The following is a 27004-nucleotide window of genomic DNA, read 5'->3' as shown; positions in this document are numbered from 1 at the left end:
GTTTTACACTTATCAGCTGTTAACTCAGCTGTTTTTGTTTTTCACTCTCGGCCGATTAGTCATTTTTTTCGATGTCCCGCGAGTGCACATTTCTTGTTGTCGGCGGCGGCATTGCTGGCGTCTCCTGCGCTGAAACCTTGGCGATTTGTGCATCCAATGCGTCGATTTTGCTTCTCACCGAATCCAGCATTGTAAAGAGCGTCACGAATCTAGTGCCCGTTGCCCGCTACTTACATAAATTCGATGTTCGAGAGACAAATGTGACTGACCTAAGCGCTGGCATTACAACAATTGTGGATCAACTGGTGCACATAAACAGCAGCGAACACTGGGCACGCACCAAGACTGGAGTAATCATTAAGTACCGCTACATTTGCTTATGCACTGGCGGAGCACCAAAGTTGTTTAACGCTGCGAAGTGTGAGGAGCGCATTATTGGCATACGCGATACGGACTCGGTACTGGAGTTGCAACGGCGACTAGCTAGCGCTAAAGATGTGTTGATCCTGGGCAACGGTGGCATTGCCAGCGAATTGGCGCATGAGTTGCATGATGTCAATGTGCATTGGGTCATCAAGGATGCTCACATATCTGCCACATTTGTAGATCCCGGCGCCGCCGAGTTCTTTCAATTAGCCAAATCAGAGACTGGAGAGGAACTAGGAGCGGCAGCTGTCACAACGGCCATCAAACGCATGCGCTACAGCGAGGAGGAGCAACTGCAGCAGCAGAGCAAACGTGGCGCCGCCTTGGGTCCAGATTGGCATCGCAACTTTGACTTGGCTGGCGGTGACGCAGCCAGCAGTCGAAGGCTACCGAAAGTCTATTATAAATCCCATATCAAACACATCGAGCAGTTGCCCATTGACGGGACTTTGCAGGTCACATTGAAGCACGAAGATGACAGCCAGGAACAACTCAACTGTGACTTTATTGTCTCTGCAACGGGAGTGCAGCCTCGTCTTGATTTCACCACAGATGTACCGCTGCAGCTAGCTGAAGATGGTGGCATAAATGTGGACGAAATGATGCGGAGCAATCTTTGTAATGCTTATGCTGCTGGCGATGTCTGCACATCTGCTTGGGATCCGGCGCAGCATTGGTTTCAGATGCGTCTGTGGACACAGGCACGCCAAATGGGCGCCATGGCTGGTCGCAGCATGGCTGCGCAGTTCGAGGGTGAAACCGTCTATCAAGACTTTTGCTTTGAGCTTTTTGGACATGTGACGCAGCTGTTTGGCTTTCCCGTTGTGTTGCTAGGACGCTTCAATGGTCAGGGATTGGGTCGAGATTATGAACTGCTTGTCCGTTGCACACGCAACAAAGAGTACATTAAGTTTGTGCTTCAGCAAGGACGTTTGCGTGGTGCCATCTTAATAGGAGATACTGATCTTGCCGAGACCTGTGAGAATTTGATACTCAATGGCACCGATCTGGAGCCATATGGCGATGATATCCTTAATCCCGATATTGACATAGAAGATTACTTTGATTGAAAGACTATGTTGTTTATAATTAAATATATTCTTATTCTAATGGTTACTGCTTAATCTCTAATGGAGCAGCACGCTTTTTTCCTTTTCGTCATTTAGACTTTCCTTCGGTGCCTGGAAATTCAAAAAATATGTTATCAAAAGCCCGGAGAATGAATTGATGCAGTGTTATACTTACCCACATATTTGATTTCATCGAAAGCCTTTCGCGCCTTCTTCAATTCTTCGTTCATAGTTAGCAAGTCCTTGACCCGAGCATATTTACGCTGATCCTTACGTACCAGGAATATTATATCCTCCACTTGCACGCGCCCCGTTCGTCCAATTTCCATGGCGCGATGTGTAGTCTCTGCAATGTATTCAATGACCAGATCTTCCAGCAGATCGACTGTTTCCGTATAGGGATTTTTATCGTCGCCGAAGCCAAACATCATGCAACGCAGCTCCTTACTGAAGAGGCGCTTGCGCCCAGAGTTGGTGGACACCATTTGCTCATCTTCCGCTTCCTCGTCAAACTAAAAACACATTTGTCAATTAAAGAAATTCACTGCCAATTGAATTCATTGAACTCACATCAGCGGCTTCAAAATGTTCATCTGGAGCGCTATTTGCAGCCATTCTGATATTTGTTTGGTTTAGGTCTTGGGCAGAACGAATTATTTGTTCGATCCCTAGCACACAAACCGAGTGATGAAAATCGCAACAAAATTTAATTGATTGTGTAGTTAAATTAAGAGACTCCTTTTATTTTATTTATAAAGTCAATGATTAATTTTAAAATCTCTAATCTTCCTTCTTTAAGAAAAATACGTGAATGTTGTTTTGCTACAGTAGTGTTTCATAGCGATTTTAGTACAGTTGCATTTTAAACAGCTGAATATTACGAGTAGTGCTAGTAAATTGTATTTTTCAAAACACAGGCTGACCTTAAAGTGTGGGAGAAATTTAAAAGAAATTTTTAAACTTAAAAATGTTTGGTTTGAGCTCAAATTTGCCTCCCAATTATGGTTAAAAAACAATTAATTAAAAGATATTCAGTAGACATGCAGAAGTATCTACTGATGTTTTATTAAATTTTTAAAACACATTAACACAGTATTATTTACTTATTTCTAAATTAATTATTTTTTTATAATAACTTTTAAGTAATATAATAATAATAACTTTTAAGTAATATAAATATTGAAGTTTAAAAAATACCAAAGGGTTTCTTTTCTATATTTTCGCATTTTTATACCAAAAGAATACTTAGCAGCATACGGTCTCTAATCTATCGTCAGTATTTAGTATGAAAGGATTCACAATAATGTATCACATCACATATTAATGCAATATTTTTTCGAACATAATTTTTTAGAATATCATTCACTTATTACAAACGGTGAACCTAGATTATATTTCCTAAAATGGCATATTTATAATAAATCAATTATTCGACTAAAAATATAACATTTTTAAATCGAGCTTGCGGTCACTCTGAGCTGCCTTCAACACACGCATATTCAAATTTAAACGCTTTTCTTTAATTAACAAAAACACACCCGAGAATGGATGTTTATACATACGAAAAGTCATTTCTTGAACGCCTTAAGGAAGCAGAAGCTGTTTTATTATGGGAAAATGCCGCCATTCCCGCATCCCAAGTGCGCTCAGAGTGGATATCCTACATCGAGCTGTATATCGAGCCTACAGGTAAGCGAAACTCACACACATGCGCAAAAAACAAAGCTACACAAACCCACATATACACGCACATGCATTTGGCAGGATGGCAGGCGATGTGGAAAATACCGCGAGTCATCTGCGAGGACTTAAAACTACGCTATCCAACCATAGTATTTGGTTATGTGGATCAGGTGATATCTGAAGAGCTCAAAGCGGTGTTTGTTGTGACTGCGGTGCAGGACCAAGACGTACACTTGCCGGAGAGCAACGAGGTTTCACTAATTGATCTGTGGCCAACTATACAGCAGGAAAATGCTGCCTTGAATGTGGAAACTACAGCCGAATGCATTGATCGTTTGCGTTTCTTTTATGCGCACGTGTGGATGCCCTGGGATAAGGATTATGATGACGATCGAGATTGGGTGCAAATGCATTTGCAGGCCCGCATTCAGCTGGCCTGTGATCTCAGCAAGAATCGACTTTCGCGTCCACTGGCACTCCATATGCGCACACTATTGATGGAAGCGCGTTACATTCAGCAGCGTTTAGACTACTTAGAACTGGATCTGAGTGATGCGGAGGACGAGGAGAGTGACGATGAGGCTGTCGAGCTGAACGACAATGGAGCAGATCCGCCGCGCAAACAGCCCAAGACTGGCGGCAGCCCTAAAGCGAATAATTTAAACAAATCCCTGTTACCAGTAACGGATCTGATGTGCCTTCATTTGAGGTTGGCCATTATACGCAGCGAGTTTGAAATCCTGGAGAATCCGGAGATGCGTCGTGCCTACAGCGAGCTGCAGAGTAATGTCTTAAAGCGTCACCTGTTGCAGCGCAATCGCAACAGCATTGGTCCTTTGATGGAGCAAGTTGAGCGCAAACCAATGTGTCACTTGGTAACGGTGCCGAAAGAGCTGCAAACTCAGATTGAATTGCTGACGATGGCGAAAAAGCAGGTGCCAGCAGAACAGCAAGTCCAGCTGGGCAATAGCTTGCAAGTAATTATGGAAAACTTAATCATTTGAATTCTGGTTTAATGTTTCTATATCTATCCAGGACGTGCTTAGTATCTCGCAGACAAACGATGATATTCTACTGTCGCCTGGTGAACACACAATCAAGTTTCTGGAGCACCTTAACGACAATGGCAGCATCAAAGGACTTATCGCTGCAGAGGCGATCATTGCTTCGAATCCAGAGTTGGCCAAGTTGCCAGTGGTATGCTCAAGTGATGAAGACAGCACCTTAATGGTCATCAACGGGGACTACACATTATCAAACTTGGTGCTGGACTGCCGACATGTCCGTCGTGGAATTTTGCTTCGGTTTGGAACGTTGACTATTCGCAGTTGTCGCATATTGGGCGATGGAAACTCCAGCACCCAAGAGGCCATTGTATGCATGCCACAAGCGAAACTTAAGTTAGAAAATTGTGTGGTCGAGAACTTTGCTGTTGGAATTTCATTGCGTTCGGAGACTAGCGCTGATCTGAGCAAGATGACGATTAGAAAGTGTAAAACAGGCTTGGAATTGCTAGATCAAACTTCTAAGTTAATATTACGGGACAACAATTGCATTTTCGATACTTGCAAACTGGGCATATTGGCGGATGGAATTGCTTTGCCCAATAGCACAGAGAAGACCGTTGCTCTAAAGCATTTCAACGAGTTACAACGGTAGTTCTACTAATTAAACTAAAAAACATTTATAAAAACTGTTTTTTTTTTTTCAGCTACAACGAAGAGAACTGGCTTGGTAATTGCATGTTTATTAACTGCCTGCGCAATGTACGAGCTTACAATCAATCTGAGCAACTGCTTGCCAAACGCACACATCAAAATCTCCTTTTAGAGGATATGGATGGGGAGAATAAAGAAAATATCAATTAGTTTTATTAACTGCAATATAAGCATTAAAAATTAAAATACAAATAATTAAACTTCTTTCGCTTTTTGCCATATAAAATTATTCCTTAACTTAATCTTAAAGATTTTAGTTATTAATCTTAGAGATTTTAGTTATTATTGTATACACGTAACGTAAACTTTAACACTCAAATCATGAAATATAACTTTTCTAGCCGGCATTTAAATTTATTCAAAAATACGCTAATAAGCATTACGCATATTAGAAATCTATCAAAATTTATATGGAAGTGTTATCAGATGACAGTTTGCGGGTCTTCCGTGTTTTGGTATGTTACATCGGTTTTAAAAGTATATTTTACAAATTGGTCGCACTCCGACGCAACAGGTGTTTAAAATACCACAGCTTTTAAGAAAACTATTTTAAAGAATAAATGAGTGAATTACTTAACTTTTTATTTAATTAAAAATCAATTTCTGAAAATATATTTTTGATTGCTAAAAACATTGATGTTTGTTATTAAAAATCGTTGTATAAAAAATTCGAAACATCGATACATAATCGATAAGCGTACTAATCGATGTATCTGCATCTATAGCCGCAGTGTTTGTCCCAATGCAAATAGCATTATTTATAGTTTGCTCAGAAGTAAAATCATTTGAAGTTAAGCCATTGCGGCAGCAATACATTGAGATCTAGAGCAGACAACATGACCAAGGAGCATTGGATGCGAGATCTGCCTCCCGATTTAAGGGATTTATCTATTATAAACTTGGCCATTCCAGGTATATGAGATCATCATCAGAATAGTACAATACTCAATTAATTAATTCTAATTTGCTGTAGGTTCCCACAACTCAATGACCTATGGCATTAACAGCAACTCACAGCTAGCGCCAGATGCGGAAAAAGCAATTCGACGATGGCACCGTTTCTTTCCATGCTTCGTGCGACGCTGGTCGAAAAATCAATCCTCGAGCATCTTGGAGCAACTGCATCTGGGCGTCAGATACTTTGATTTGCGCATAGCTCACAACGATGGTCAATTCTACTATTGTCACGGTCTTTATGCGATGGAGGTATTTGAACCTTTGCGAGAATTACGCCAATTTCTGGAAACACATCCAGATGAGATGGTTGTACTGGACTTACAGCATTTCTATGCCATGGATGTGTCGCTACACCAGCGGCTTATTGCCGAGTTGATACAGTTTTTTTGACCAACTATTATACACCACCACAGATGGCTCTCTGCTCGACTGCTCCCTGACACGATGTGTGCAGCTCCAGCGTCAAGTGGTACTTATATATAGGCGTTGTCCCGTTGGCCTACCCGCGGAATTTTGGCCAAGCTATGCGTGGCCTACGCCTTGGCCCAACACGGCTAGCGTGAAAAAGCTGCTTTCGTTTCTACAGGACTCGCTATTGTCGCGTCAGCCACAACAAGGATATGTCTCGCAGTGTCTAATAACTCCCTCGGGCCGCTATATAGCATTGCGTGTATTCTTTACGCTGAAACGAACAGCGAAGCGAGTGGATAAAAAAGTCAAATCCTGGATATTGGAACAAGTGCCTGGGACCTTTTGCGAATGGTCAACCTCCGCATGCGAATGTCTTCCTTGCCGACTTTGTGAATCTCAAAGATGGACAATTCTGCGATTGGGTTGTGCAGCTGAATACCAAGCTGGAGACGGATCAGAAGGACATGGAACCGAAGCAGCCGCTGTAATAACGCACTCAACATATTCCAGCCTTGTACAAATTTTGCTATATTCATATTTAATAATAATTTTTGCATATAGATATAAGTTTTAATTATACAGCGAAGAATTTCTTCCAATCTATTTTTTTGCCATTTACAAAAACCAATTGTTAATTTGCATTATTGTTTATGTTTTGTTTTCTGTCTAAAATGTTATGTTTTATGTTTGCGTTTTGTTAGCTTTACTATCTTACATTTACTACATTCGAAATACATGGCAATGTGATAAATTTAAGTGCAAAATGTTTGGGTCAGCGATGTCGATCGAAGGGCAAATTAGTCTGAAACCATTAGTGCTTATTTACATACTATATACTGATAACGAATGCAATTGCATTATTCATTGATTTATCAGTATTTTTGTATGCATTATAATCGTGCGGTTTTTAATCCCCAGTTGACCATATTATTAATGAATTACAAAACAAGTAAGAAAGTTACAGTCGAGTGTGCTCGACTGTGAGATACCCGCTACCCATTTTTAATAAAGGCAAAATATTGCGGTATCATTTTCAAAATATACCGAAGATACTAAAAAATACTAAAAATATACCAAATGGTAGTATGTTTGGTATATCGATATAGTACACCATTCAAAATATACCATAAACGGCATAATGTGCCAGATTGTCGGCCAAAGCAACTCAGACCCTAGTAAGTGGGCGTTTTTGCCCATACAAAAGTATTTCTTTAATAACTTCCACAATTTTTATCTGATCGCAACCAAATTTTCAGGAATCATAACTACTGCAGTAATTTTTGTATATACCAAAATTCGTAGCTCTAGCTTTAAAATTACACTTGTTATTCGATTTTTTTGATTTGCGGAGGCGGAAGTGGGCGTGGCAAAAATTTGAAACAAACTTGATCTAAACATAACAAATGCTGTCGAAAAAAAATTATAGCTCTATCTCTTATAGTCTCTGAGATCTAGGTGTTCATACGGACGGACGGACAGACGGACATGGCTATATCGTCTCGGCTGTTGACGCTGATCAAGAATATATAGATATAGCCATTATAGGGTCGGAGATGCCTCCTTCTACCTGTTACATACATTTCCTGCCGGCACAAAGTTATAATACCCTTCTACCCTATGGGTAGCGGGTATAATGAGCCAACGAATTGTGGTGATAACGCTTAACTAATATTTTTATACCCGCTACCCATAGGGTAGAAGGGTATTATAACTTTGTGCCGGCAGGAAATGTATGTAACAGGCAGAAGGAGGCATCTCCGACCCTATAAAGTATATATATTCTTGATCAGCTTCAACAGCCGAGACGATCTAGCCATGTCCGTCTGTCCGTCTGTGTGTCTGTCCGTCTGTGTGTCCGTCCGTCTGTCCGTATGAACACCTAGATCTCAGAGACTATAAGAGATAGAGCTATAATTTTTTCGACAACATTTGTTATGTTTGCACGCAGATCAAGTTTGTTTCAAATTTTGCCACGCCCCCTTCCGCCCCCGCAAATAAAAAATCGAATAACAAGCGTAATTTTAAAGCTAGAGTTACGAATTTTGGTATATATAATAATTACTATAGTAGTTATGATTCCTAAAAATTTGGTTGCGATCAGATAAAATTGTCGAAGTTATTAAAGAAATACTTTTGTATGGGCAAAAACGCCTACTTACTAGGGGTCTAATTTGCTTTGGCCGACAGTCTGGTATATTGTGCTGTCTATGGTATATTTTGAATGCGGTACTATATCGATATACCAAATATACCATTTGGTATATTTTTTTTGGTTTTTAGTAGTATATTTGGTATATTTTGAGAAATATACCGCAAAATATATTGCTTTTATTCAAAATGGGTAGCTGGTATCTCACAGTCGAGTACACTCGACTGTAGCTTTCTTACTTGTTAGTTTAAAGCATAGTTAATATATGAATCGGATAAGTTTAAAAATATATATTCCATGACCATTCTATTTTCAGAGTGTTATTACGCTCTGCGTATTTTCTGGTATTTTACATGGTTTATCATTATTATATACATATATTGCTTATATATGTATAGTATAGTATGTGTAGAATGAAATATTTACCTTAATATAGGCTTTACACTAATATCCAGTTAGATTTGTGACAAATTCGCGTTACGTTTTTTGATTAGAATAACAAGTAGCTATCGGAATAATATTTTTTCTTGCACTTTCATGGAAAGTTCTTTCTTGGCAAATTGATTTCAAAAACAGAATAAATTTTATAAGCTATGTTGCAAATCTTAGCGTCGTATCTCTGGTATAGAACCTTCCAATCTGTTATTTATAACCCTCTTACAGCCAGCCTTATAGCACAATAAAATCATGTTCATCTTCCTCTACAATGTGTTTAATAGCATTCGAGTTCATTGGTGTAGGGGTACAGTGTTACTACATTCCCAAAGGAAGCTCAAAGATATGAAAAGAGCAAAAATCTTTAAAAAAGATAAACCGTAAGATAGGAAGATTTTGCGGTCTTCTTAGGGAGAGGAACCTTAATTTGTTAAATTCCGATATTTTATATGCAGCACTATTAGCACTAGCTGCCAATCGAAACCATACACTTTATATATATATAGATATATATTTGAATAAAAACAAATACAAGCAATTGCATTAAAGGTTATACATAAACGTATTAAGGTTACATGAATAAGCGTAGAACGGTTAAGATCTGGAACGTATTGATCAATCAATCAGGAAACGCACAGCCTTCTGTGCTTTGGTTGGCGATGTTGCAGCAACTGCCTCCGTTGACTGCGTCAAGCTACTGTGCATGCCATGAAGTACAACCTCCAATCGAGCGAGGGCATCCTGCAGATTAAGAGCCAGTTCACCATCATCTGGATGATTCTCCCGCTCACGTATTGACTGTTCGCAGTGGCGTCGCAATCTGTGAGTAGCTCTCTGGATAATCTGCAGCTCCTGTTGCGCCAGTTGTGGAAAGTGACAACTATTGCTCTCCGGCTGCTCCTCCAAGTCGTAAGTGAGCAGACGTTTGGTGTATTGGGCTAGATTGCTGCTGGGTGATGCACTAGGTGGTGTCTTGGCTGGGGTCGATGTCTGGTGGGGTGTGTTGCTGAGCAGTCTCTTCAGCGGCTGCTTGAGCAGCACATCCTTCATGGCGCTGAGATTGAGAGCAATCCGACTGGAGTTGTGCGTGTCATTGAGCGTTTCATTTAATTCAGCATCCATGGGCTGCCAGTCCACTTCGACACTTTGGAATATATTGCTGGCACTGCTAACGCCTGATGCCTCTCGCTGCAAGTCCAGCCATACGGTTAGACGAGCTATGGGCCATTCGGCCTTCAGGGATTGTTGCTTGTCCACAATCAGGATGACGGTGCGAAGTAACCCGAATTCATCGGGCGTTTGGGTTTGGCGAAACTCGATGTGCTTCATGCCCACCTGACGACAGCGCTGGGTGGCTTCCTTGACCATCAGCTGCGTCTTATGCAGACTCTCCTCGCTGGGATTGAGCATGATCCTCTGTATATCCTCCAGCAGCGTGGACTTTTGAGCCGGTGTCGAGACACTAGCCACGCGACTGGGCGTTTGCAATTGTTGAGCCAACGCCTGACGTTCTGTCTCTAACATTTCACTGTTGCACTTGTACTTGAACTGCTCCAGCTCGAGGCACTGCAGCCGCTCCTCGAAGTCTCGTGCATGTTGCACACGCTCCTGTTCGATGCGCGTGAGCGCTGCCCGCTTCTCCGCCTCCAGTTCGCAACGCAGTTGTTGCTCCTGTTTCTGCAGTACCTCTTGATGAGCCAACTGAAAGTCCACCAACAGCTGCTCCGCCTTGCCACGCTGACTGCAGAACGGATTCGAGATGCGGAAGTAATGCGACCCACCAATAACCAAGCGATCGCCATGGAACAACTGACGTCGTTCGCCCAGCAATTCACCATTCACATACGTCTCAAAATCCTCGCTGCCTGGACTCACGAATAGCTTGCCCGACCTTTCGTGCTCAATGCTGCAATGCTGCAATGCCACCAGCGGACCGTCCAGCACAATGTCGGGCAGCGGGTTAGTGGCTGCACCAGGCAAACGACCTCGTCCAATATGCACTATGCCCGGTGGCAGCAGATAGAAGAGTGTTCCACTTAGCATGGGATCTGCGGCTAAATTGACCAGACACGCCTGCTTCTGTTCGGCAGTCAGTTCCAGAGCGAGACCCTTTCGCTTCAGCAGCCGCAGTTCCGATTTGCGCAGATCTTCCGCCTCCTTCAACTTTTCCATCCATGATTTTTGTGCACGATTCAGTTCCCGTTCACGCTCGGCAAGCTGTTGACGCAACGCCTCCACTTCTGTGTCATCCACCGAAGTCTCAATGATGATCTTGCGCGGTGCTGGTGGATTGTTGTTGGCGGACAAACGTCGCTGTCGCTCGTATTCGTTGCGCAGTGATTTTAGACGATCGACCTCGGCCCGCAAGTCCCTAATGATCTTGTCATGCGGTGATTCATTCACTTTCACCCGATTCACAATGGAACGAGCCTTGCACGCATACCGCAGCGTGGCCAGAGTCTCGTCGGCATGGAGACTAGCTGGCGATATGGTGGCCAGCATCACGGTCTTCGAATTGCCGCCAAGATTTTCCTGTAGCGAAACAGAAATTGAAGTGTTAATCATTACTGCTTTGATTTTGGTTAATATTTAGGCGACAAGTTTTCGTCATTTGCTTGACAAAAACTTTTTTAATGACACAAAATGCAAGCGACTGGAAATAATAGGTTTTTATTTAAAATGTTTTTTTTTTAAACAAGTTTTTAATTCTGATTTTTCGTTAGCTTTTTTATAGACTTCGCTCTCAATTGAAGCGCCAGAGAAAATTTTTATTTTTATGTAAATGGGTATCGAAAAAAATTTTGGGACACCTTATACCTTATCATAACAAGTGAATTGTCTGATTGTTTTCATTTATTGAGCAATAATTTCTTAAATACATACATATGTATGTATATAATGGGAATAGTAAATTCATAAATTACATGGCAAACAAAAAAAAGTATTTTAGGACATTTAGAAGTACGTTCAATCTGAGTTGTAAATTTAATTTTAGCTTTGTGTTCGAGATAAGATCCATAGTATAGCATTAAAAACAATTCCTTAGAGGCTTATGTTTCTGTGTAATAATCGTCCCTTATCACTGATAAGCACAAAGTGCAATTCGGAAAATGGTAACGGATAATGAAAATGATTGATTAGCTGTGTGTGTGCTCAAACCAAGATCTGTGCAAATATACACTTGAAAGCACTTATGTGTGTACCTTAACATATGAGTAAATGAGTTTTTTACAGATATACATAGAGTGTATGTCTGTATTTACGTACACACGTTCTTATTTCCACATGTGGAGGGTCTTAGCAAAAGAATTATGACCTCTAAAGATAGAAACTTATCAGTGTTGGCAGGGAACCCTTCTCTTCTGATAAACTTTTAAAGTTTAAACAGACAAAGGCAAAGTCAGCAACAACGAAAACCGTTACCCGTTATGGGAATCAAAAGCGAGATAGCTAGCTGTTTAGTTGTGCCAACAAAATAAATAAGTACGTACGTTCCATATGCATCTGAGCAAGTAAGCATGTGAAGAGCGTTCTCGCATATACACATGTGTTAGTAAGTATGTATGTATATGTAATGGACACTTGTTTGATTGACTCTCCAAGTGGGGTCAGTAATAGATTGACAAAAGAAAGAGAGAGCAAGCGATATAGCTTGCTAGTCACGAGAGTCTCAGTTTGCATAAGCTGCGTAGCAGCTGCAACGTGGGAGTGTGTGAATGAGCGAGCAAAAGAGAGTGTTCAAAGTGTTTGAATGTATGTACACGTTTTACAGTGATCCATAGTCTTCAAAAAATGCCCCAAAAAAATCCGTACGTATTTTAAATTTTGTTCGTGAACACTCTGCCTAGTGCTATAACTGATAAAAAATCCAGTTTTAATCGAAGGGTAGCTGAAACACACATCCGCTTATATGGTACATTGCCCTTCGAATGACCTCAAGGGGGCCTGACCTCTAAGGGGCCGGTCTAAACATGTTTCTTGGCACGTTCACGTGTCCGGGTTGGTGCCAGCAACATTGTTGTCACTGCAAACCACATTAATGTGTCATGGTTGTGTGCTTAATTCGTCAGTAAAATATAATTTGGTAATTTTCTGCTATATTTTTGTCCCCAAACCTGTTATTGAGGCATCTGCTTTCTATATATAGTTTGCAGCATGTCCAGAGTATGCCCTCCCACTTCTAGAAGCTTGTCACGATATCACACAGAGATGTCGTGTACGCAAAATACTTTAACCACAAAAAGTTGCTAAAAGGCGGTATGTACAATCAAAAAATGCAAACAACTTAATTAAAATACGTCAATATGACGTAGGTAGATTAATTAACACAAGACATAAGCAAATTATATCAATATTTCACCTTTAACTTAGTCAAAAGTTTATAATTTCAATTTTTATTGAAAAGAAAAAGACTAACTCCATAGGCTAGAAAGTTCGAATAACTCTTTAATGTTGAATATTCCAATTAGTTATGTTCGTTCTATCCATCAAAATATCAAGATTTAATGTAATAATACACACATTTAAAATTATTTTTATTAATTGACAGCATGGTAAGACTTTCTTGCTTGACAACGGGATTTCATGAGATTTATAGATCTTACCATGCATGGTTGACAAACAGTCTAGACGTCGATTAGCAAACCTATGGCAATATATTGCACTGAGCTATACGAAAAAGTATGTCCAAAATTTTCGGTTTGAATCTTGTTATAAGACATTCAGTTTGCTTAAGGTGACAATTTGTGTATCAGCCATTTGTTTTAGCAACCTGGCGTTAATAAGAAAACCTTCCGACGTCAGTATTTTCCATGCCACAAACAAATTAACATATATTAATTCGTAAGCTCCATGATTCATATGGAAAATTAGCTATCTTTTATCACTCAATTCATGCATGTATTACTTCCAATCAAATGAGTAATAATAATGCTAAAATTATGTTGCATACCACTGTGCAGATGTGTCTCTATAAGTGGGAATGAAATAGCAATAAGGGAGGACAGTAGCAGCATGTGCTAAAGCTTTGTGTTGTGCACGAGACGTACAAAGCAACAATGAACAACTTACAGCTGACTCGATTTGTAGATACGGCGTAAAAGAATTTAAGCCATGTAAGTATGATAACAATATTAATTAGTCATATAAAACAAATAATTACATTGCTAAATAAAACCACAGTTACAGAAAAACAATTTAAATTCGTTGAAGATGTATTAGTATTATTATTGGATTAATGCGTAGTTAACACCGCAAAGGTCCACACACATATACATATGTATATACCCCTTTTATACAATCCAATAGTAGTCCACATAATAAACAAAAGTAGAAGTATAACGTAAGCAAACAAAACAGCGAGAAAGCAAAAACAATACTAGGCATCGCGAAACGAGACACGAAGTCGGCGAAAAACAACCCGAAGCTACCAAACGAAGTGCGGGCTACAAAAATGCAGTAATATGGCGTTCGGCTTTCAGTTTCAGTTTTGAACTGTCGACGTAAAGAGCAAAACGGAGAGCTCCGTGTATTATTCCTAGCTGAATGCATTTAAATTCAATGCATATATAAACTGGTTCTATACCTTGACTTGGTATTAAGAGTGTAAAAAAGAAACAAAAAAAAAAAACAATTCGCGTTATTTGACAAAGAACGTAAAGCGCTTACGTGAATAACAAGAGTTCATTGCACGTTACAAAGAACATACATATAGACTGCCCACAACAAAAAGCAAAGGCAAAGTGAAACGACCTCGCATAACGTACGCGCGCAAAAGCAACAAAACATAATAAAAACAACAAAAATCAAACCCACATAAATACTGTGTGCAACCCACTTACACAGCGAGACACATTTAAAATAAACAACTACAACTATGGATGTTTGGGGTGTATTTGTTGGCGACTCTACGCTATCATATGGTGGCTCTGTGCGCAGCGGCTACTACCGTGATTACGAGCAGTTCCCGTATGGCACACTGGAGCACTCAAATACCGCCAGTCCGTATCCGGCCAAGGATTCATACAGTCGAGTGCAAGGTAATTAGCAAACATTAATAATGATAACACATTAACACAAAACCCACACAAACAACCAACCGCGTGTCGCTTGCGTCAGCTCAATGCACAGTCTGCGTCAGTTAAACTTGACTGGCAAATGCACCAAATCTTCGGGTCAGTCAGCTTTTTGTCAGTCACCAAATTGAATAACATGTGTGTGTGTGTGTCTGGGAGTGGGCTGAAAGCACTTGCACAAAGTAAGTGCATGCGTACGAGTGTTTTGAATATTTATAAATACAATGAACACATAAACTTTCAGAAAAAGTATCATTGTAAAACGCATCAATTGCAAAAATACGCAAAATATATTGTATACATGCATACATATATAGACTTATTTGCTTCGTGTTATGAATGCCCACAGTATTTGTTGTTTTTGCAAGAATTTAAAAATAGCCGGACTGCTTTTTGAAATGGCTGTCCATATGTATTTGTGAAACACGCCTTAATTTGCGCACATTCGCAGATACATACATGTGTATGTAAGAATGTGAATGTGTTAGTCTCTATCAGTGCGTGCACTGTTAAAACGAAGAAAACACGGCCACCTACAGGGTGTTGCAAGCACAAGTTTATCATTTCTCTTATCACATGTCACATGCATTTATTTTGAGCTCGTGTGTACATACTGTGAAACTTTATTTACTTTGTTAAGTAAATAAAAACCGACATATGCACGTGAAATATAAAGGCGCAAAATTTGTGAATCGTGTTACAAATTAAAAGCAACCACTATTGGAATTCTCGTCGAAAGCGCAAATAAACCACAATTCTTAAACCATGAATATTGTTGTTGAGGTTTTTCAATTAATCATAGGCTAGGCTAAGCCTGACTGCATATGTGTATAAATCATATCCGCTTACATGCACAAAAATATATACATACATATATGTTCGTACTTATCTACCTGATAGACCGACTACCATACCCATATGCTGAGCAGGTGTTTGAAGCCACCGAGCCAAATAAAGAAAACAGTAAAAGTTGCGACGCAATAAAGAAATCCATAGTATAAACGCTTGTGTAAACCTTTTTTTAGGCAGCACATCAAAATCATCGTTAACCATCATATGACTAATTATGCATAGATGCAACGCAATAGTAACTTATATATGACGGCAGATTATGGCTAATAATTTGCGATAGACCGATAGTCAAGGCCGCTTATCAAACATTTGCCGAGTACAATTACTGAAATATAGTCTATTTATATACCGGCGCAGTGCTTTAATCAATGAAAACAATTTAGACGATCAATTGGTCCCCTACAACAAGCATACATATGTACCTAATAAATCGCAAGCTTAATCTACAGCGTGCTTAGAGGACACCCTGTGTCAACACATGTCACAGGGTCAATCTAGCATACAAAACTTGCGACTACGTGACGTTCATAACGTGACGTCACGTCAGCATCGCCTGCTGTATCTAGAAAAAAGGGGCAAAGCGCGTGAGCACGACATGGTGGGCACGTAGACCAGGCAGGCTAGAGCAGAGAGAGGGAGAATCTTTTGGCGGCCGCATGTATGTATGTATGTGCGACTGCGCGTACGTGCGTGTGTGCGAGTAGGTCGAAAATAACCTTGCTGAGGCGGCCATGTGTAAACAGATTTAGTAACGTTATTTTCGTTTTCTCTTTGTTTAATTGCAGAAAAATGTAAGCAACTGAAATCGGAGAAGCAACTGCGCAAGGACTGTCCCTTCTGCAAAGAGCACAAGAAACGGCCGCTAATCAATTACATGCGCAAACGTGAGTCACGCAAGCATCACGAGAGTATCTGCGAGGATGAAGAGGAGATGCATGAGCACGAGCACGAGCACGAGGTGCAGCATCAGATGCCATCACTATCGACCGTTGTGCCCACGCAACAAAGCTGCAAAGTGTAAACACACAACCATAACACTCACACAAGCGCTTCCCTAAGCAGACAATTTAGGACAGGAGAGACAGACAGGTGGCAAAATCAATGCCAAAATAACCACAGCAAAAACAACAACAACAACAGCAATTCACAATGCCATATAAATTTAGTCAAAGACAAAGACAAACAAAAATTAAACAAAGCAAAAAATAAGGAATGAGAACTAGAAGGAGAAAAAAACATTGCAAAGATGCTGCGCGCCAGCTGGGCATACATAATTAACTAGTAGGAGCGAGAGCGAGATAACAACAGTAACTACAATAATCCAATGCAACTGTACCTACACATAAAATGGTTGCGTGCATTTCCGCCTATGACGTCACACTACCATTTACAACTAAACAAAGAAAAACAAAAGCAACAAGACCTTTTTTGTTGCTGTGAACTTGATACCAATTTACAATACCGTTGTTTACAATTTCTTTTCGTACAACACGTTACCGTTTTTTATACACGTATAAAAAAACGTAGCGCAATTTGTTAATTGACTTACAATCCAAACCAGCCGCCCCGCTTGGCTACTAAAATGACCTTAGGCAAACAGCATAGCTAAATTATAAATGTACAAGAAAAATAAGACAGCAAATGCAAACAAAAACAAAACAAAAACGATACAAAAAACATGAACGAGGGAAGCAAAATTGCCAGAATACCAGAAATATTTTTCTATTTTGCGTACGAGACTGAGTAAATTGCAGTAGAACATTTATTATTGAAGCAAATGTTTTTTTATACGAAACAATTGATTTTCAGTTTCTATTCTTTATATGAATTGGGTAAATTGGAACATTATTTACAGGAAAATTATACATTTAAAAGCGAAAAACAAAAATGCTCCATTGGCGCCTAAAAAAATAACATTTTAGTATTTCCATCCTATATATTTGTGTGTTTAGCTATATGCATATATAGTTTTGACCCAGCTTTATATCCTTGTCTATATTAGACACCCTAATATTTATGAAACAGAAAAGAAAAAACCACTCCCCCAAATGAAGTTTGCACAGTTTGGGCTAAAAACAGCTTGGCTAGTACAAAAAGGAAAAGCTGAAGTTTAGAAAAAAAACAACTATGTATTGCCAATATATTACAGCTTAAAGAATGATATATTTAATCGATAGTTACAACAAGTTATAAATGTTAAAAGATTTAATACACATGTTATTGCCAGCTATTGAATTGATTTTATTAACTAATATTAATGTCCAACAAATTCATAATTGCAGTTAAGAGATTCATTGATAAATCTAAAGCGAAAAGCTCGCAAAACTACAGCCCATACTGTGCAACTTAGATGGAAAACATAAAAAAAATATATATATATATTGTTAACAAGTTAAGAATCGAAAAATGTGTTTTTTGAACAATTTGCTTGCGGGAATCGAGAAAATTTTCAATTTATAAATTATTATATACCATTTATTGTATTTATATTTAAGTTATGCGAAGAAAACAATTCTATACAAAATATTCAATAAAAATGTTATTGGTATTTCTTATAACTCTTTAACTGTTTTTATTTTGGAACAAAAGTGAGTGGAATTCAGGATATGAATCATATCAAGTAAATCTTTCGGTGCGTCACTTTTTTGGTAGCAAATTAAAAAGCTTGGTGCTGGAGTATACAAAATTTAAAAGATAAATGATATCACTATTAATGCAAATGGAGCCTGGTGCCAGCAAATGTTGAGTAATTTGCTAAATTGAGACAATGAGAGTACTCAGTATGCTTGAATAGTCTGGAAAACCTGCGAAAGCTCTATTAACAAATCATCACAAATTATATATAAATGTTTTCGTACTTTTCTGTATGTGTAGATAATGGAAAGGCCATCATTATGGATCAAAGCCCCATTCAACGCAAAAATTTCAGGTTTGTTGTAGAATTCTCGGTGTTTTCCAACAAACTTTCCGAAACTACGGAAATGTTTTTGTCTCGCACACTTTCGCTAATGAAAATCTAATTAATAAGTTGAAAGATTAATAATTTCTTAATAATAGCATATTTAAGATCATTTTTATTTTAAATGACCTCAGTTCGTGTTCTGGTTTCAGACTAAGTGATCTGACCTGGAACTTGGACCATGAAAAAACGGCGTCATTTCGTGTCGTCGACAATTGATGCGGTCAAAGTTTTCGCTTGTCCCACATAGATTCAATTAAAGTAGATTCGGTTTGCGACATTTGACATAATTGAATTTGATTAAAATTATTAAATATTGCCCAGTCGCTAAATCATTTTAAGTTCTGGCTACTTTTAACCGCACTTCAAGTACAAGCATACCGATGATTGAAATGAATCTATCCCTGAATGCTCAGCCACTTCTGAGCCACTGAAATGGCGACCCGTGACTGACTGCTAATCAAAGTGTAAACACAACAACAACCACAACAGCAACAGCAACATCAATAACAATAACAAAAGTCATTTCACTGGGCTACAACAGCACATGGAAGCCATATAAAATATGCAATTTACTATATACTCGTTGTTGAGTGTGAGTACAATGAATTTGATTCATTTAAAATTCAATGTTAACTAGTTTGTGCATGGGAACGAAACGGGCCCTGAGGCAAGGGGATTGCAAAATATGGCAAGCTTATATTACAATTGTTGTTAGAACCGCCTGGGTGGAACCACAAAAAACAACACTACAATTATACTAAGTAGGTGCTTAAGGGAAGGTGACATAACTACAAATTACTTTCGAGTCATCTCAGAAAAGTTGCATTTCTCTTCGACAGATATTGTGATAATCAATAAAATTTAATGATTATTTCTATGAACAAAAAAACAAAAGCTTGTTTTCCAGACTATTTTTCAAGTGGTTACGTATACTTAATATATGCAACCTGCAGAAATATTTTCAACTGTCTTTTCAAAACTCTTCAGCAGGCAATGTTACATTAAGGTAAGTTGTTAAGCTATGTAACTCTTGTAGTTGCTTTTCGCGATGAGACGAGACGAGAAGGAATGGGGCAAATAAATGAAATTTGGATAAGTTATAAGAGAAATACATATATTTAACAGTACAACAAATTTTGTTCATAAAAAAACAAAATAGTGGTGATATGGCCCGAGGTTTTTCGCTGGAAAATTTGAATCTGCGGTGGTTTAAAATACCTCTTAATCTAGATCAGTATAGCTATGATAGATAATGTCATATGGATTACTGAACACAAAAGTTAGAATCACCAGATCAATTCATAAAAAATCCGTACGACATTCTCTGTGCATTCGCTGTCTAAAGATATGGTCAAAATTTTAATTTAAAATGTTGAAAATTGTTCGAGTTGTAGTGCGTGACAATTTCAAAAACAGTTTTTCGAGTAAAACGCGTTCTAAGTTTTGATATGCAAGTACATTACGTGTGATGCTCGCCTTACTAAATTCGAAACAAGGGTAAAAATAAATTTATTTCCGCCCAATTTTTTTTCCAGTACTGTCGGATTGTTAAACTATTTGTTAAGCAAACATATTTGAAAATTATACAGTGGTGTTACCCCTTAAATGTGCATAAAATTATTTTTTCCTTCCCTTTGAGAATCTTTTTGTTTCCAACTGCTGTTTGGACCAATAAATATGATAATTATACATAGGCATCATATAATTATAGTATCATGCCAGGAAACGTGTTCGCTAAGTGTGCAAATCCGAAACCCTAACGCCACAGACCGTACCGACTGTTGCTAATTTTAAAATACAAGTAAATAAGCTGACGTAGACATCAGACAGCAGGCACGCGTGTTCAATTTGTCAAACTAGTTAGAGAATTAACATAAAATAATAAATGTTTTAATAGCGTACAGACTTTCCACCTTATCGGTGACTTTTTCTGGAAAAATTTAACTTGAACAAAAAAAAAACAACAAGAAATTGAGCGATAAAATGCCTCATTAAACACAAAATTGTGGTAAGCGACGCTTGGGAAAATATCATAAAATGCAGTGCGGTTAACAAACTTTTGCACACGAAACCTAAAAAGTGTTTAAAGTGATTTTTTTTGATTTTCACTTGAACCACAATTGAAAGTTTATAAAGATATGTAGCCATCAAATTTGTTCTGCAGTTTTGAACGGAAGTTAGAAATGTAAAGGTTAAACTTGATTTACAAAATAAAAGAAAACTTACAAAAAGAAAAAAAATAAGAATCTTACTAAATCAACAATAGAAAATGTTACAACGATTACTAAGCAAACTAAGAAGCAAAGAGAGTAAAACCTCAAGGAGCAAACAAAGCGGACAACAATTTGAGATGGGAGTGCTAAAAAAGTCACAAAGCTGTAAGTTTTCACTATAATGCGTTAAGTTGTTCGATAAGAGTTTAACTGTTTCCTCATTAGTGACAGTTTTGACACAGATTCAATGTATAATTGTTTAATAATAGAACATTTCAAGCACAACGTAGATGACGTTAACCTGTTTGCAATTGAAGAATTGTTGTTTTGTTATTCTACATTTTTAATTGCGACTTTTCTTCTATTGTGCTAACTCTTTCTAACTATTTCCCACATAAATATTATCTCAGGTAAAAATAAAAGCCTCAAGCTTTGTTTGCTTTCTATTAAGTTAATTAAAATTCAGTTGAGATAATTATGAGTGCGAACTATCAACATGGCAACTAGATTCCAGTTAGTATAATGAATATATTCTACTTGTTAGGTGATCGGTTTGATTAATCTTGAATTAAATTACTAAATTCCCCTGCATTCAATTACAAATATTTGAATTGTTTATTGCAGGTCATAAGGATGGCAGACTGAGCAAAACTCGTTGCATTTGTGAGCCAACGGCCTGCAAATGTAGCAAGAAGAAGCAACAACAACAACAACAACAGCGACAGCAGAGCTTGTTGCTTTCACAATTGCGGCGACGAGGTGCTGATAACTTATCAAGCATTATATTATTTTAGTACTATGTATATGCAAAGCAAATAAAAAATAGAGCAAAAACAAATACTTGTACTCGTATGTACACATACTGTCAAAGCTAACAGAGGGTGTGTATTTAAAAATGTTCCGCGTTTACGACATTCGCTTTAAAGCTCTTTATATATGTGCTCACATATGTACAGACATATATAATTCATGTATTTGCACAGATTGTGAAGAGTACTAATTTTAACTGGTTGCTGAAGTTATCTACGAAGTGCAGTGGAAAAATCAACGCAACAAAATACTTGGAAACGAAGAAACCAAACCAAATAAAAAGAATTAATTTAAATCATTCGAGATTGTGCCATATCTGAAAGGTTGACAAGGCCACGACGTTGCACACTCTTTGCGGGTTATCAAAAGGTTCTGTTATCCCCAATTAATACACACGATATGGCGCCGTATATTATTGATATTGAATTTCAAGTTGATTGCGAAACATTTAGCTTCAATAATACACTGCACTGTAATAAGTGCTTTCAGCCATTAAATACTTGGCTCTGGTTTTAGCAAATACTTGTAGTAGTATATTGTAGTATTCAAACTTCAGGTTAGCGTCTAAACAACTATTTATTTCTATCTGGACTTTGGAATTGTGATTCAAGAGGATTCAAACTATGTTTCTATAGTTGTGTTTACTCATTGGAAAAGCACTCTGTAAATTGCGTATTATTCCTCTATGGGGAACATTCTCAATTAGACCCGCTATGAGAAAATCGGAAAATACTCTAACAGAAAACAGGAGCGGACTAAGATGAACCTTGAAAAGAGACACAAAACATAAATAACGCAATTGATTCTATAAAGCTGCACCCCTATTTCATTGTGCTTTATTACCGATATAAATAATTTTATATTTGTTCACAATTACAATTACGACACCAATAAATACCACAAATAGAAATTCTGAGAATGAAATCTATTATGAAATATAGTCAAACTCGATAAAGAATTAAATATGCCTCGAAAGCGCATACATAATGAAATCTCAATTTAGATAAAGACCCCAATCGAACTAGCACAAAAATGATAAAATAAATTCCGTATTTTTCAATTTTTGTTCTTCAAACTAGTAAAGATCAACTCCAAATTAGTTGTCTTAACGAGATCAAAAGCTGGCACCTATTGAAATCCGCTCCTGTTTGTCGTACGATGATGTAAAGTGTAAGTCGTATTTATAGCAAGGTCAATTAATAATTAACAAATAGACAACTTTAAGTTGAGGGACGGTCAGTTATGTGAACACTCAAAATGTGTCAGAAGTAGTTGTTTATTTTAAACTGAACAACAAAATTAAACAAGCCAAAAAAAAGCCTTATCTTAACTCGTGTTTTTAGGAGTACTTTTTTATAAGCCCCTCGAGTATGACAAATTTAGAACTTTACGGTTAAATCTAATCACATGATGTTCCTTTACAACATCCATCTAAAAAGGGTGAGGTAATAAAATGTTAAAGCGTATTACATTTCAAGTACGTTGCCTTCTCAAATGATTCTTTGTTTTTATGGCCTGAACTTTTTATCTATTGTTCAGAAAACGTGTCGTTACCTTTCATATATAAGTCGTAAATATTAAGCAAAATGCGCATCGACAAAAGATAAAAAGAAAAGCAAAAAGTAAATGTGATAAATGAGGACATTTGAGAGAGATAACTATAGCGCAAACTTGAGGGAAACTTTTAAAATATTGAGATTATTTTAATGATATTTATAAGCTTTAAACAATCTTATTTTTTTTTCGTAAATAAAAACAATTTTTAATAGCAGGCCATGAGTATAAATTAACCAAAAGATAAGCACAGCGGACCGGGTTATAAAGGTTGTATACTATCTGTGGATCTCAAGAACTTATCTCGACGATAAGCTAAAGGAAAAACTGGGAAATTCTTCAGGAATGTGTTCACATCAACAAATATAAAGAAAGATTATCGTTACCATTTAAAGGATTATTCATCATTTATTTATATTAACCAAATTATTCAGACTTTATATATCATTTAATAAATTTTTAGACAAATCATTCCAAAGGGAATTAACGTGCTTAACTTTGCATTATAAAATTGTTCGATAATCATATCACTGGGTGACGACAGCATTAAAAGCAAATAGATGACATTCAATCTGGGATATAGCAAAGTCCAAAAAAATTATAAATACTTGAGTATCGATAAGCAACGGCATTCAAGAGATTATCTTTCATAATTACAATGATATTAAGCAAAACAGTTAAAACGTGTGATGCAAACGAATTAAAGCATTTTTAGTTTAATAAATACTATGAAGAGAGAACGGAATAAACATTGCATATATACAGAAAATGTATATATAGTACATATATTAATAGGGAATAAATAAGATTTATCAACTTGGGAGATACTTTCACACCTCAGTCTAAAGACCACAAATAATAATTATAACATCATAAATAATGATAGGCAATAGCATTCAAGTGATTATCTTTCATATTATAGCAATTAACACGTGTAATGCAAATGAGTTAATGCAATTTTAGTGATATGAATTCCATAAGAACTGAATAAACATTAAATAAACGATATTTGCTTATCTTTTGATATATTATATATAATTTTAGATATATTCCATTGGGAATAAACAAAATTGCTCAACTTGAGAGAAACCCAAGTCCAAAGACCACTTTTGAATAAATAATATTTCTAACATCGTAAAATCCGATAAGTAATAGCATTCAAGCGATTATCTTTTATATTTCATTGATAGTAAGAAAAGCATTTAACACGTATAATGCAACTGAGTTTATACAACGTGTTTGTAAACGAGATTTCAGAATTTAGAAAATATAAAATATTAGATAAAAGTATTCCACTGGGAAGAAGACTGAATAAACAGGAAATAACCAAGATTGCTCAACTTTGAAGATAATCAGGTCTAAATATACATTCCCACTAAGAGAAGTATACAACACGTGTGAAGCAGACTTAATAAACAATTTAATAAAGTTAATAACTGTCATAAAAGAAAGACTAAGTAAGCAGTGATTAACAAGATTAACTTTGGAGCAATCTATGTAGGTCTAAAGAGCACTGACTACTTTCAAATAAACAATATTGCATTTAAGGGATTGCTCATCACATTATATTTGAACGTTAACCATTTGTCACGTTCGAGTTAGACCTAACAAACAATTCAATAAATATACATATAAATATATAAATGAATATACATATATGTATATGTCATTGAGGTAAGTCAGGAAACAGGGAATAAACGAGATTGCTCAACTTGGGAGCAAGCGCACTGACAACTTTCAAATGAAACATAATTAATAAAAGTTGTCGAGCAAGATAAGCAGAAGCCACAATACGTGTTGCAATAAAACGCATCGGAGTTGTGTAAATAATCGTAACAAACTGATTAATGCGATTGGTCAATCCAGCCAAAGATAAAGCATAAGTAAACCAGAACGATGACAAAAGTTCGATAAGATTGTAGAAAAGCATTGGGGCGGAATATCGAAATGTTGCAATGACTTAACTTACCCGTAATAGCCAGGTGAGCACACTCTCCCGATAGGGCACAAATGTGCTGGGCGTGGCAGAGCCTCCTGCTTTGCGTGTGTCCGCGAGAGCAGCAATCACTTTGCCCAACGTCAGCAGACTCTTATTGATGCTGACGCCTTCGCGAATCCGTTCGCCATTTGAGCCCGAGACACTAATGCGTTCACTGCCCGCCAGATCGACCAAACTGATCTTGCTGCGACGCGTTTGCCGCAACGTCACTGTGCCCGAATCCGTGTCCGAGGACGACATGCCATCGTCGCTGCTCAGATCCGTCAGATTGAGCACAATATTGAAAATGGAATGCGATCGCGAACTCTTGTCGTTCATGGCAGTAGAGGCTGTGGCCCGCTGGGAATTTCCCACGGCCAGCCAATTTCGCAGAGCCGAATAGGAGTCCACGGAATGGGCACTGAGATCTACAACGTAGGGACCAAAGATGGGATGCTCACGCACCTTGAGCGCTTGTCGTGTGTGCTGCGGAGTGTCAGGAGTAGCAGACGTCAGCGCATGCTGCACGCTCAGCAGATCGTGTATTTTCTCGTTGTAGATTTCAAAATAGCTGACCTCGACCTCCACCTGAGAATATAAAAGAAATTTTCGTTAGGCAAGGTACATACAATGGTAAAAACAAGTTATATAAACAACCTGCAACTGATCCTTGACAGCATCGATGCGTCGAAAAAGTTCGTGGCAAAATCGGGGAATAATACCGGCCTCAGCATGCGGCGCATTACCATCTAAGGCCGCATCATCCAGTGCCTCAATGCCCATCATGCTGTACGATTTCCCTGAACCCGTCTGCCCATAGGCAAACAAGCAAGCATTATAGCCATCAAAGGCAGTGTCAATCAAAGGCTGTGCTGTGCCCGCAAAGACAGCCAGCTGATCTGCATAGTTCTTGCGCTCTGGGTCGCATGAATAGTACACCTGATCGTAGCTGAAGTAGTGCGAGACTCCTGCTGAGGCATCGGCACTGCTGCCCGACTGCACGGATAGCTCATTGTGGCCATGGACATTGACCACATTGCTGACATTCCCACGAGTGCATTCCAAAGTGTTCAGAGGACGCACGCGCACTGCGACAATCATATTGCTCTCTTCGGCAATGCTGTGAAACGAGTCCAGGAGCATGGCATCCTTTTCTTTTGTCTTGCTAGCCGACTTGCAACCTGGAGTCTGGCGCAGTGGTGTTGTTTTGCCTGGATTGCGATAGAGCGACGATGGCGTATAGCATGCATTTAATGCTGTTGGCTTTGGTTTCGGATGGGGAATCGGTGTGGCAATTCCACTGCTAAAGGCCGTGTTCAGCAGCTGATCGGAATGGTGCTGATGCTCAACACTGCGTTTGTTGTTGGGTGTGCGACAAAGGACTTTGCGACGCAGTCCACTTCCACTTCCATGTGCTTCCATGCTGCCACGTGCATGCGCTTGAAATTGATGAATACGTTGGCGTACCGGCGTGCTTTTGTTACTCATTTTGCGATAAGTTAAATCGAACACGCGTGTTTGTTTAAACAAATTAAAAGGTTGTTAGTTTCGAAAATAGCGCGCGTCGCGTCGTTTGTTGTCAATTTTTTCATGCTAGTGATGAACACATTTCGATAGCATTTCCTGAGTTGCCTACGACACAGCAATATGTGTGTTTTAAATTCACCTATCTGGCAGCCCCAAGCACCATTTTGTATATGACAAAATCACTA

General features: G+C 38.2%; 6 protein-coding genes and 1 long non-coding RNA gene across 12 annotated transcripts; 4 read left to right on the top strand and 3 right to left on the bottom strand.

Annotated features, from left to right (window-relative positions):
- The first annotated feature begins 37 nt into the window (after positions 1–37).
- LOC132790661 (pyridine nucleotide-disulfide oxidoreductase domain-containing protein 1) lies at positions 38–2261 on the top strand. Its single transcript, XM_060799293.1, has one exon. It carries the CDS (start codon positions 72–74, stop codon positions 1494–1496), a length of 1425 nt encoding a protein of 474 aa, XP_060655276.1. The 5' UTR covers positions 38–71; the 3' UTR covers positions 1497–2261.
- On the bottom strand, positions 1488–2336 carry LOC132790710 (transcription initiation factor TFIID subunit 13). The gene is made up of 3 exons (XM_060799349.1): positions 2067–2336; positions 1672–2008; positions 1488–1607 (listed from the first exon to the last, which is right to left on the bottom strand). The coding sequence occupies exons 1-3, from the start codon at positions 2109–2111 to the stop codon at positions 1585–1587; spliced, it is 405 nt and encodes a 134-aa protein (XP_060655332.1). The 5' UTR covers positions 2112–2336; the 3' UTR covers positions 1488–1584.
- Positions 2337–2870: 534 nt separating this feature from the next.
- On the top strand, positions 2871–5423 carry LOC132796106 (protein nessun dorma). The gene is made up of 4 exons (XM_060807152.1): positions 2871–3185; positions 3261–4156; positions 4215–4834; positions 4891–5423. The coding sequence occupies exons 1-4, from the start codon at positions 3041–3043 to the stop codon at positions 5045–5047; spliced, it is 1818 nt and encodes a 605-aa protein (XP_060663135.1). The 5' UTR covers positions 2871–3040; the 3' UTR covers positions 5048–5423.
- A 190-nt stretch (positions 5424–5613) lies between these two features.
- On the top strand, positions 5614–7255 carry LOC132796116 (PI-PLC X domain-containing protein 2). The gene is given in 4 exon segments (XM_060807164.1): positions 5614–5809; positions 5871–6235; positions 6237–6599; positions 6601–7255. Coding segments are annotated over 4 exon segments (957 nt in total). The 5' UTR covers positions 5614–5733; the 3' UTR covers positions 6754–7255.
- Positions 7256–9375: 2120 nt separating this feature from the next.
- LOC132783452 (kinesin-like protein KIF14) lies at positions 9376–26897 on the bottom strand. Its single transcript, XM_060788606.1, has 3 exons — positions 25950–26897; positions 25284–25880; positions 9376–11381 (listed from the first exon to the last, which is right to left on the bottom strand). The coding sequence occupies exons 1-3, from the start codon at positions 26778–26780 to the stop codon at positions 9465–9467; spliced, it is 3345 nt and encodes a 1114-aa protein (XP_060644589.1). The 5' UTR covers positions 26781–26897; the 3' UTR covers positions 9376–9464.
- Positions 14326–24978, top strand: LOC132783455 (uncharacterized). 6 transcript variants are annotated; one of them, XM_060788615.1, is made up of 2 exons: positions 14326–14887; positions 21575–21780. In XM_060788615.1, the coding sequence occupies exons 1-2, from the start codon at positions 14725–14727 to the stop codon at positions 21742–21744; spliced, it is 333 nt and encodes a 110-aa protein (XP_060644598.1). In that variant the 5' UTR covers positions 14326–14724; the 3' UTR covers positions 21745–21780. The 6 variants fall into 6 exon arrangements, 3 of the variants coding, with proteins under 3 accessions (XP_060644598.1, XP_060644596.1, XP_060644597.1); XM_060788613.1 differs by lacking the exon at positions 21575–21780 and adding an exon at positions 16561–18333 and having other exon boundaries at positions 14331–14887; XR_009632153.1 differs by lacking the exon at positions 14326–14887 and adding an exon at positions 19125–19743 and having other exon boundaries at positions 21575–24978.
- Positions 18425–19137, bottom strand: LOC132783456 (uncharacterized). Its single transcript, XR_009632154.1, has 3 exons — positions 18902–19137; positions 18634–18791; positions 18425–18579 (listed from the first exon to the last, which is right to left on the bottom strand). It is a non-coding gene; the product is annotated as an uncharacterized LOC132783456 (long non-coding RNA).
- Positions 26898–27004: the final 107 nt, after the last annotated feature.

Source organism: Drosophila nasuta, chromosome 2L (genome assembly GCF_023558535.2).
Source record: "Drosophila nasuta strain 15112-1781.00 chromosome 2L, ASM2355853v1, whole genome shotgun sequence".
NCBI classification, from domain to species: domain Eukaryota; kingdom Metazoa; phylum Arthropoda; class Insecta; order Diptera; family Drosophilidae; genus Drosophila; species Drosophila nasuta.
The sequence above is the reverse complement of the archived record's forward strand: the minus strand, read 5'-3'. Positions and strand labels throughout refer to the sequence as shown.

Excerpts from the sequence above, each read along its gene's own strand:
- LOC132790710 (XM_060799349.1), bottom strand. The coding sequence starts at position 2,111 with ATGGCTGCAAATAGCGCTCCAGATGAACATTTTGAAGCCGCTGAT. Across the intron at positions 2,009-2,066 it reads AACATTTTGAAGCCGCTGAT|TTTGACGAGGAAGCGGAAGA; the intron begins GTGAGTTCAATG and ends ATGTGTTTTTAG. Across the intron at positions 1,608-1,671 it reads CGATGAAATCAAATATGTGG|GCACCGAAGGAAAGTCTAAA; the intron begins GTAAGTATAACA and ends TTGAATTTCCAG.
- LOC132783452 (XM_060788606.1), bottom strand. The coding sequence starts at position 26,780 with ATGAGTAACAAAAGCACGCCGGTACGCCAACGTATTCATCAATTTCAA. Across the intron at positions 25,881-25,949 it reads CTGTCAAGGATCAGTTGCAG|GTGGAGGTCGAGGTCAGCTA; the intron begins GTTGTTTATATA and ends TTATATTCTCAG. Across the intron at positions 11,382-25,283 it reads TGCTCACCTGGCTATTACGG|GAAAATCTTGGCGGCAATTC; the intron begins GTAAGTTAAGTC and ends GTTTCGCTACAG.
- LOC132790661 (XM_060799293.1), top strand. The coding sequence starts at position 72 with ATGTCCCGCGAGTGCACATTTCTTGTTGTCGGCGGCGGCATTGCTGGC.
- LOC132796106 (XM_060807152.1), top strand. The coding sequence starts at position 3,041 with ATGGATGTTTATACATACGAAAAGTCATTTCTTGAACGCCTTAAGGAA. Across the intron at positions 3,186-3,260 it reads GCTGTATATCGAGCCTACAG|GATGGCAGGCGATGTGGAAA; the intron begins GTAAGCGAAACT and ends TGCATTTGGCAG. Across the intron at positions 4,157-4,214 it reads AGCTGGGCAATAGCTTGCAA|GACGTGCTTAGTATCTCGCA; the intron begins GTAATTATGGAA and ends ATATCTATCCAG.
- LOC132783455 (XM_060788613.1), top strand. The coding sequence starts at position 14,725 with ATGGATGTTTGGGGTGTATTTGTTGGCGACTCTACGCTATCATATGGT. Across the intron at positions 14,888-16,560 it reads TTCATACAGTCGAGTGCAAG|AAAAATGTAAGCAACTGAAA; the intron begins GTAATTAGCAAA and ends GTTTAATTGCAG.